The sequence below is a fragment of the Empidonax traillii genome, unplaced genomic scaffold, assembly GCF_003031625.1.
Source record: "Empidonax traillii isolate 1590-97213 ecotype Southwest subspecies unplaced genomic scaffold, ASM303162v1 scaffold70:size1330859, whole genome shotgun sequence".
In the NCBI taxonomy this organism is placed as follows: domain Eukaryota; kingdom Metazoa; phylum Chordata; class Aves; order Passeriformes; family Tyrannidae; genus Empidonax; species Empidonax traillii.
The window spans coordinates 1310794-1321642 of NW_020955263.1; the positions used below are offsets into that span (position 1 = coordinate 1310794).

Genomic DNA, 10849 nt, shown 5'->3' on the forward strand with positions numbered 1-10849 from the left:
TAACTGTCCCATTTCCTGTTAAATACTTTAGACTAAGCAAATAAAAAGCATTTCTGAGTCATTCCATTGGGGAAATAAAGCAAATTATAGGACTCATATTGCTTCAAATGCAGAGTTCATAGTAATTAGTTTTATCAGTGAAATACTGAAAAGAGCCTTTCTGATCTACTACAATGAAAATATGATACTCTGGTGCTCTCTTGCGTAACCACAGAAGTTATCTTAGGGTCTCAGGATGGTGTGTAGAAGATGAGTTAGGCTCTCTGTTCTAGGTTTTACATAGGCTTAATATGTGTTGATTTGCTTCCCATACTTACCGCTTGCCAATAAGAAATGAATTGGCCTGTCCTGGGATGCCTGGCTCCTTATTCAGGTAACTGTTGTGACCTTGTATATTAACTTAAACAAAGGAAATCAAAGCCATAATGCCATATGGAGTCAGTGGGTGATTTACCAAGCCACATTTTGGTTGAACTGCAAGTAGGAGACCATGTTATCACAAATCACACAGCTGTGGAAATAGAGTGAGTGCTCACTCAGATGTACCTTTAAGGAAGATAGCCTTTAGCAATGGGATATGCCACTGCCTTGTGGATGATATAACCATGCGTAGTTTAGAAATTCTGTGGGGAAATGGATATGAGAAGCCCCCCAAAAATTTTTTTCAAAGGCATATTTTAAGAATAATCTCTTGAATCAATTTTTCCTGGGACAAAGGGATGTCTTTTTAAATATAGCAAATAAATGGCAGAAATAATGCTTCTTAAACACATTTTTAAAAATAATAAATGTTTTATTTCTCTCTCTAGCTACCCAGTAAGACAAAAAGCAAAGTACTATGGACATTCTCCAGCCTTTTGTACTTATTTGTCTTGAAATTATAGAAATTTGTAAATTGGCAGGTCATGAAAATTACACTAAACCAAAGCAATCATATTTGTAAAATAGATGTGGTGTAATACATGTGCGTTCTAATTCTGTTCCTTGATTTTGTCAGAGCCTAACTGAAAGCAGCTTTTTAAAACTATTTGGGAGAACAAACCACATGTATGTTAACAAGTAACAGACTTAGTACAATAGAACATTTTTGCAAAAATTGGTCTTTTATTGTTCTCAATCCCATTCCAGGTGCATAGCATCTCTAACACAAGCCCTGAAACTATCCACAGAGCCAGCATTTGCCTGAAAACCTCTTTTTGTAGTACACCAAAATACATTCAGTATCACTGAAAATCCCTGAATATTAATGCTAATGTTATGATCCACAAGCATGGTAAACATACAAATACTCTTCTACATTGTTTAAATCTGTACAATGCTCTATCTTTGAGTTTTAGTTGCATGTGTTTTTTTCTCAACCCTGTGTGCCAAACTCTTATTGCTGAAATGGCTTGGCTTTCTCAGGCAGAAAACTATTTTCATTTGTGTATAGCAGCACTTTCCTTCATAACAAACAAGATGTGACTACTTCCAACAGAAATGTATTAATGTAATGTATCGAGCTCATGGAGTATTTTTAGCACATTTCCATCAAAAGAAGATGAAGCATGTTTCATAAATCTATCCAGCTCTTCAGAAGCCAGCTCTTCATTTTTCTTCTTCCTGTTCTGGCTTGGTTTTTTCTGGCTGCTTTAAAGCACATTTGGTCATGACTCTTTTTCCCTGGAGAAATCAGAACTTCTCCTGTATTTAAAAAAGAGGCTGAATTAGATGAGAAATATCCTGGAGCAACTAAAATTTCTGATCCATATACCACTGAAATATTTCTTAAGAGGCAATTAGATCATGTCTACAGAGATAATTCTCAGAGGTGCCATACAAAGGAAGAAGCTGGGGGAAAGTGGAGCACTCTGGGGGCCTTCAGTCCTTTGTGCTCATTATATTTTGGGTTCTTGTGAGAACTGAGGAAGTTCCCGGTCCATTTTATGCAATTCAGTGTGAAAAGCCTAAAAATATTTCAGAAAATGTAGGTGGTTTTACTGAGAGCCCTGCATTTGGCTCAGCCTGGTGGCAGCACTACACGAGCCACTGCTCAGGGGGACCTCACGCGTGTGAGAGAGGGAGGAAGGAGCCAGAGCAATAATGAAGACTTCTTCCTCAATTTCATAAAATTGTCTGTAGACAAATAATGACTGCAAAAGCTTCGCGTGGAAAATGCAAATTCCTGCTTCTCTTCCCAAGTTTGTTAAAGGGAAGAACCAATCTTGTACAGCAACCAGGCTGAAATGTTGTGACAGAAACCTCTGTGAGATTGCAAACTGGCTTTCAGGGCATCCCATGTCCAGTTTTGCCTGCATGTAGCTTTACAGACAAACCTGCATTCTCACTTACTTCAAGTATTTTATTACATGAAAACACATCTTTGCAAAAATTGATCTAAATTAAAGGATGGCAGGTAATTACATCCAAGTTCAAAACTACCCAGAATAAAATTTTGGACTTTATATAATTTGCCCTTAGAAATGTTATTGTCTGTTAGATATCATGTTAATTGGATGAGCAGCTTTTTAAAAAATACATGGAAAAAACCAAACATGTTATTTCATTATTATGGCTAAAAATTTGCTTTTATAAATCTTTGTAATTCCAGACTACTTTAGTTCTGGTGATTATTGCTGTTTTCTGGGCTGACAGGAGATTATTCTGGAAAGAGAATACTAATCTTGAAAAAAAGGTGTTATTTTTTAGCATTAACCTTATGTGTCTAACTGAACACTGGATTCTTTTTCTTGTAACAACAAGTAAAAGGTCCTTAGCATGATTTTCACTTGCTGCATTTACTTCTTTTTTTTTAAGACAGAAATAAAATTTATGGATTTGTCCAAAATATTTACTGTATACAAGCTAAGAAAAAAAAGAAGTATTCTGTAAGGAAGAGAGAGGCTCTTTGAATCTTTGCAGTGAAATATCCCAAAGGTTTCAAGTTCTCTGTATGTGTTTGGTACCTACCTTACTTTTATTTATTCCTGTTATTTCTTCAGTATCAGGATAAATATTTGGGCTTCTTTAGTGCCCTTAGCTTGGAGAGGCAACAGATATCTTGAGTAGGCCCTCTATAACATATCAGTACACAGAAGGTGTACATCCTCCTTACAGCAAACATGTTGTGTTTAACAGACTGCAAAAACACAGCAACTAGCTACAGCATTCCTTAGAGAAAGTCTCTATTAATTAAATATGAAAGCAAAACAGTCCCTAAAATTGTTGGCAAGTAGCTCTTACTCAGTTTAAAAGCATACCATTAAGGTATTAATTTCTGTATTTCTACAAAGCACCTGCAATATTTTGTCATTGTGCTGTTTCAGTCTTCAGATTACAAGAGTATCATCATTGGTTTTACCTACTGAATGGAGCTATTTTGATTTTGCAGCTATTGCTGGGACGTAGATGTTCATTTAATTTGCCTGGTTTTATCTTTTCCTTGCAACCATGTTCAGGATGGTAGGTTTGACTGAAGAATCTCTGCTCTTTTAACACGGGCCTGCTGAAATCCTGGTTAATTTGGCCAAAGATGCAAAGTTTTCTGAGACAATAGTGAGCTTATCCAGATGCATTCCTCTATGTTTTTCCATGCTTTAAAACACAGATTCTCCAGAAGGGCTGAACTAAGTATATTACAGTGGTTTACTCTCTTCTCTTGCAGAAGAAAATAAGTATATTGTAAACAGAATTTTCTGGAACTAAAAATACCACACAACTACTGAATTAATGAAATATTGTTGGTTTTGACTGAGTAGAGAGAAAACTAAAAGCAAAATATTTATTCACTCTGGTATGTTGGTTTATAAAACTGCATGGTCTCTTCTGGAAACTTTGATAGATTTGTATGCTTTTTTTTCTGAACTAACTTGACTAGTTCTATGCAAATGATCACAAATGACAGAAAAAATTTCAATCAGTAAAGTCACAAAGTTATAAATCATCAAAATATTATCTCCAGCAGCAACCATAAATTATTATCTTTAAGAAAACCCAGTATCTCAATGGGTTTTCTTTTGATTGCAGCAGTGAAAAATTAACCTGGGAATCACAAGCATTTTTTTCAGTTTTCAGCAAATAAAAGCCATTCTGCCCTTTTGGAAATATGCCTTTATGAGAAGGGATTTGGCAATATTCAGCAGGGCAGCTGAACAGTGAGTGTAGGGAAGGACAGGCCCGCAAAATGTTTAGAAAGTGGGCACAGAAAGCAGTACTAATTCACTTCAAACTCATGCTGAAGCCACTGTTTAACACCAATAACTATTTAGAAATTTAAAACGATGAAGAGTTTTTTGCACATTGTAAAGTTTGCTCTTCTAATGCAGTGTTTCTTAGGCTACTTTTACATTTACTTACTTGAATCCATCTCTTAAAAGAAATAAAGACCTAGTTCTCTCGATTACTACCTCCTCATTCTTTGAAATAAGGGGTGTCTTCTGTTCCAAGATATTGACAATTTTGCACATTAAGACCATTTTAAATTTTCTCCCTTCTTTTTCCCTCTGTCTTCCTGAGCAATACTGTTTTAAACGACAAAAACTGATTCTTAAGCAAAGTGTGAAGAGGATTTGATGACACATTGATCTTGCACATTTTCTGAGATTATTATAATTTGAATAGTTTTTCCTGAAAGATAAGAAGATAATATGAAAAGTTAAGGTTATAGCTAGGGGAAAGCAAGAGAACAGCACTACTTCCAACACCTTCTAGTTATGTAACTGCAGCATCTTGGTCAGCAATCAAAAAACTTAATAATGTTCTTGTAATGATGCTGCACTGCCTGGAGCAGTGGCTGTCTGGAAAACTATTTTTCTGCTATAAATCAGGGGCAGAGGGAGGGAACGGATGTTGCCTGCATTAATTCTAGTATTAATTTGGTAAATAATTCACTCTTCTATGTCTCATTATTGATTTATTTCCCACTGTTTGACACATCTTTCTGCAGGTGGTTCTAGCTAGTAAATCTCTGAACAGAGCATGAAAGACACTGTTTTTCTTTTCATTAAACTGAAACGTGAAGCAATAGATGTATAATAATAAGATATTATAATCAGTTCACATGTTTTACTACTCTGCTATTTCTATTATTACCCTGTAAGGCCCTTACTAAACATAGGGGTTTGGTAAGTGCCAATACTGTGTTACAGTATCAAACCTACAGACTTGGTAAGCAGCGAGAGCTGGAAACAGTGTTAAGGATGAGGCTTTTACTACAGTCTCCCTCAAAAATCAGTATTAAGTGAGCAGTTTTCACCATGTATTGATACTGCCACAAACCCTTGAGTTTTACTCGAACAAGGAGGGAAAACACCATGTGAAATGCTGTGTGTTGTTTCTGCCCAGTTCTCCTGCAGGTTAAGTGCTACCGTGAAATGGGAGTGGGGTTTACAACAGGTGAGCAGTGTATTTACAAAAATAGTTGTCAGCAGGAAGGGTAATGAAGAAATATGGTCTTATGTGGCACTTGAGAACCTCTGAGCAACAGGTACTGACTTGACTCTGAGTAATTAACTCTAACCAGAAGTGAGAGGGTCCACGGTGAGCAGGAAAGGCTGCAAACTGGCCACACTAAATCGTTACCTCGAACTCTGATCCAAGAGCATATAGTGAGGAGATTTATTCAGTCTAAGTCTATTGATCTGGAGTCCTGTTCATTGAGGAAAATTGACATAAATGTGGTGTATCTGAGCAGGATGAGAAAGAAGGAAGCAAGGGGCTTCCTGGTAAAGTACCATCTGTACATTGGGTGTTTTATTACTGGTGTCAGACATGCTGTGGAAAGACTGTTTCAAGTAAAGGAGGCTCATCCAGCACCACCTCATCTGGGATGCCTTGAGAGCTAGTGTTACTTTTACAGATAAATTATAGGTAGGGTACTGCTAATACCATATAATGAGCTGTGTAAGAGTAGGAGGGAAGCTGTTTCTCTCTGTTTGATCTCTGATATAGTTGTGACTAAAATTCCTTCTAGTGAACTGCTTCACTCAATGGCTGCTCTCAAGCACTTTTATATACACTTTATATACACTTTAGTCTGATTGGCATCATCCTGTGTTGATATCTAGATAATTCTAGCAGCAATTGAAATCTCATGCTGCAGCTGAAGGCTGTGACTGAGTGGCTGCTTGTGCTGGATGAAGAGGAGGTCTAGATGCTGCCAGAAGCTGCACAGCTGCTTCCTGATTTCCTCAGCTCCTAGCTCAGGCTATGGTAAGCACTGCATTTCCCAGTATCACCTCGTCCATTGGTCCCATTTTCCTGCCACCACCACCATTCAGAAATCCCATAGTGGCTAGAAACCAATTTCAGAACTACCAGCTGGTAGGAAGATGGTCTAGGACATGCAGCAATATGACTGATGTTTCTAATCAGAAATACTGAATGTGGGTCCTGCAGCTAATAACAAAAGCTGCATTGAGTTTCCCAAGATGAAAAAAATTCATCTAGGGGTAAGGCCAGTTCTGCACTATAGTGAAAGGACAATCCTGCTCTCTAGGATAAGTTTTTCCATGCTCTCTTGTATGCCAGATTGTACTGTCCTATGCATTAAGGAACAACTCCAACCTTTCCTGTCAAACACTTCAACTAACACAAATTGGCATCTACCTTCATAAAAAACCTGAGGTTGTCCTATTGGACATGTCCTTTAAGCATGTCCTGCTCTGTAGTTAATGTGCGACTTCTTACATATCAGACTGTGGCTTAAGGATGAGATAGCTGAAATCCTCCAAACCTCCCAGGAGTGAGGCTGCAGAGTGGAGCTGTCACCAGCTTTCACATCCCTCCGTGATTACAATCTGTGGATTTAGACAATATGAACTGCTTCTTAAAAAAAAAAAAAAGACTGGATTAGATTTCACATCAACACATCTTACCTAAGGTCAAGATTCCTTCATGTTGCTATTAATTTTATTTTTTTAAAATAGATTTTTGTTAAAAAAAAATCCAGAACAGTGGTGACCTACAGAGCCCAGCTGTCCTTTAGGCAAGGATGTAGCAACACTCTCTTCACTGACATTGTATAAGCATGTTTTAGAAAGGTTTGTGTTTTTATTCTCAGTTTTTTGGATATGTACCTTTATTGTCTCTATATTTTTGCACATTTTCCCAAAAGTAACTATCACAAGTCTGCAACTTAGAACTGTTTCCATGTGTTGCTTCCAATATCTCACCTTTCTCTCTCATTTAGTCAGTGTTATGCTGGCTTCTCCATGCTCTAGATGGTTCTTGGAGTATTTTGTTACCTTTTTTTTTTTTTTTTCATAAAACCATCTACCTGATTCACTCCTCTTACTTTCTTCTAGAAACACTTGTAAGAACACACAGACCAAGAATGCAATCTCTTCTTGGGTTTGATAAAAGCATGTGCCAGGCTGCACACATGTTGCTGGAGACTTCTCACTCACCCATTCATATGTTACCCACTTGTCAGATGTGTAGTGAGTTACCTAAGTTAAAAGGATCCTACTGCTGCAGTTGGATATTGTAATGCAGTTCTATTTATTTATCTTTTTAAAAAGTAAAATGTCCTGTTCATGAACCCAAGTAATTAGTTCCTTCCTTATCTAAGCCTCTTTCCATTAGAATTCTGTCTGAAAACTTTCTCCTCAATTTCTTTTCTTTTTATCTGTGTGCTTGGGCAAGGGGACATTCTTCTAATCTTCTTGACTTCTTTACTTTTCCCCTCAAATACAGGTCTATCTAACAACAACTTGCATTTGTCTATGTTTTGGTTTGGGTACATGAATAAACTTGGTGGTGGTTTGGTTTAGTTTCGTTTTTCTTTTCTTTCCTAACACATCCAAACATGAAAGGATGTTTATCTCCAGAAACTTCAAGGATTGGTACACAGCCTGTAACAACGCTTATTCTTTCCTGGGTTCTCATTACCTGAAACAGATGGTAGAGGAAAATAGGAGTCCTGCAGGGTGTGTTCCCTGAGGAAAGCCATTGCCTTTAGTGACAGCTGGGCAAATGTCAATTTCTGACTCATAAGACATACATTTCATTAAAAAAAAAAAAAAAAAAAAAAAGAAAAAAAAAAGAAAAATCTTATTTGGAGGAAACACAACTTCTCAGACTTTCCTGCTGAATAAAAATGCTGAAACTTCTGCCCAGAATTCCAAAATCAGAAGTTTTATTGTCCCACTTGGAGTCTTCACAGATACATTTATTTGTATATTCTCTTGTATATCCTTCCACAGAGAAAAGAATTTACAGAAGGCCTTGAAAACACCTCCCTAATGCTGGAAACCAAAAAAAATGCTACTCTGATAGGTATCAAAGAAACAACATAAATTTCATATTTAATATGGAAAATATGCTTGAACTAACATGAACTCTACTCTGTACTCCAAAGCTTGTGTATATTCTGGGCCTAAATATCCTCTTGTTCTTCTGTACATAATATTGGAATACTTAAAAGAAACAGGACTGTTCCAAATCAATTTGAAATTTCTTTAGAAAGCTATATTGAAGCTGGGATATAGCCTCTTACTATTACAAAACTAGGATCCTTCTCTAAAAATGAGACCAAAATGTTCTTCCTACTGTATGTATTCTGGTTTATAAATGCATCTAAAATGACTCAAGCATGTTTCAGTACACAAAGCTCAGCATATCAATCCAGGACTTACGTGTCTGCTACATTAAAGCATTTGCAATTACGTCTGAATGCTTTGAACAAGGGATCTGGCACAAAATTCTCATAACATCACTGAACTCGAGTCATACTTCAGAAAGTGGGGACAGAAGTTAGCCTAAAGTGTGATTTGATGCTGAGGCAATTTGAGAATGAAAATGTCTCCTCACTGATGTCCCAATATCTGAAAAAGCACATCAAGCTCTGAAGCAGCCTCTGTTCACTAATGTACCCTGTTGCTTCACCTTGAACATGGTGTGCAGTGCTAACTTGGTCCAGAGAAAGCATTTTGATCTTATGAGTTGTTTTATATTATTTTAGGTTCTTATAGTAATATCTGATGCAATCAGGGCATATAATATTAATACATTACTAATAATAATATAATCAACACCTTCATAATAATAAAAACACTGTTGTAATATTTGGCCGTGCTCCACTGAGGGAAGAACTTTGTTACCAAAGTCAGGAGAAGTTGGACAAGCTGCAGTAGTGGTAGAAAAAGCTAGAAACAGTAAACTCTCTTGATTCTTACAAAGGGCAAGGCTTTAAATTACTTTAAGAAGAAGTGATGATTAGAATAGGTTTACAAGGATGAAGTCCAGATGTCTTTGAAGTCATAAAGTCTTAAGTTTATTTTTTTTCTTACTGACTTCAGAAGAGAAAGAAATCCCAAGTAGAAGAGCTTTCAAATAGACAGTAAATTAACTACTGAAGTGGAACAAGGACTAACCATAAATCTACAGAAATTACTTGAGCACAGACAGAGTCTCCATCTAGATCAGAGAAGGGCTCAGATAAGAAAGCCAACAGAATTAAAGACTGAAGAGATGGACAAAGACCAGACAGATACTGGAATAAAATGTAATCAGATATATTTGAGATGTTAGAAATATAGGACAAAATCTTTACCTGGTGTAGTTAGCATAGCAGCACCGAACTACCTTTGCTGCACCGCTGTATGCAGCAGTAGAAGTTGGTCCTTGTGACTTTATTCAAACTCTTATATTCACACTGGAAGTGTAATGTATTCTTTCAATACCAGAGTTGCTGTGCAAAGGCAATATTAAATTTCACAAAGGATTTCATTTCCAGGCAATCTAGTAAATTAATGTTTAATGAACATACGAGTCTTTATAATAAAGAATATTTCTAAGTAATAGAACTTCTTCGATCCAGCTTCTTCTTAAATGGTTTATTTTTATAATAACAAAGTGGAAAGTAATGAATTAAAGTAAAGTTTTTACCATTCTCAGGTCTTTATTACAGCAAAGAATCTCTAGGATACAAGGTGCATCCAACACTCAAACCTTCAGTTGTTTGGGCCAAACAGGTGAGTTAGGCCAACTTTGCTCTTTCCTCACTAGCCTGCACCACATTTTACTCTCCTCCTTTCTCGTATTCCTCTTACACCCAAATTCTTCCAATAGTGGTCTTGTTTTTCCAGGCTCACTGGTGGGCTCTACACTGCTACCTTCCAGTTTCTTGATGACTGCATTAACAGCCCTCAAGAAGCCTGGTTTTTCCTGTAACTCTTCTTCGAAATCTGCGTGGAAAGAGCTAACGTGATAAAACAACAAATTATCTTAATAAAGGAAGAGTGACCTTACAGAACAAACTCTGGCTTTTCTGCAAGCTTCAGAGCCTCGTGCATCCCTGCAGCTGATAGTTTCCGGTTGATATTCCTATATCTGCACTGCAGGAGGTTGCGATAAGTTGTCCTCAAGTCTCGATTGAAGAAGGCATATATAAAAGGGTTAATGAGAGAGTTTGCATAGCCCAACCACAGAAATGTTCTCTCAACCCAGAGTGGAATACAGCTGCATGCCGTCCCGCAGATGAAGGGCCTTGCAGTTGAGAGGAGGAAAAAGGGCAGCCAGCAGACAGTGAAAGCCCCAACAATAATCCCAAGGGTAGTGGCAGCTTTCTGTTCTCTTTTAAAGATGGAAATGTTTTTCTTGTCGTGCTTTAGGAGTCGTGAAAAATTAGCACATTCTTCAGATTCCTTGTGCAGTTTTACAACTCCATTCATAGAAATCCCTTCCGTTTCTTCTAGGCGGGGAAAACCAGTAAACTTGTGTTTAGCAGCACTCCTCTTGGCAGCTTTGTAAATCTGATAGTACATGAAAAGCATCACTGACATTGGGATATAAAATGCAACTGCTGTGGAGTAAATGGTGTAGCCGAAGTCTTGACTGATCAGACAAACCTTTTCGTCATTTACATTTT

The 10849-nt window shown here is 37.2% G+C and overlaps 1 protein-coding gene across 1 annotated transcript in view; it reads right to left on the minus strand.

Annotated features, from left to right (window-relative positions):
• Positions 1 to 758: 758 nt before the first annotated feature.
• LOC114055877 (5-hydroxytryptamine receptor 7-like) overlaps positions 759 to 10849 on the minus strand; it is a 10579-nt gene continuing 488 nt past the window's right edge. The window contains exons 2-3 of the mRNA XM_027880468.1: positions 10231 to 10829; positions 759 to 1683 (exon numbers count right to left, since the gene is read on the minus strand). Of these exons, the coding sequence (XP_027736269.1) occupies positions 1647 to 1683; positions 10231 to 10829 (636 nt within the window). The 3' untranslated portion in view covers positions 759 to 1646. The remainder of the gene's footprint in view (positions 1684 to 10230; positions 10830 to 10849) is intronic.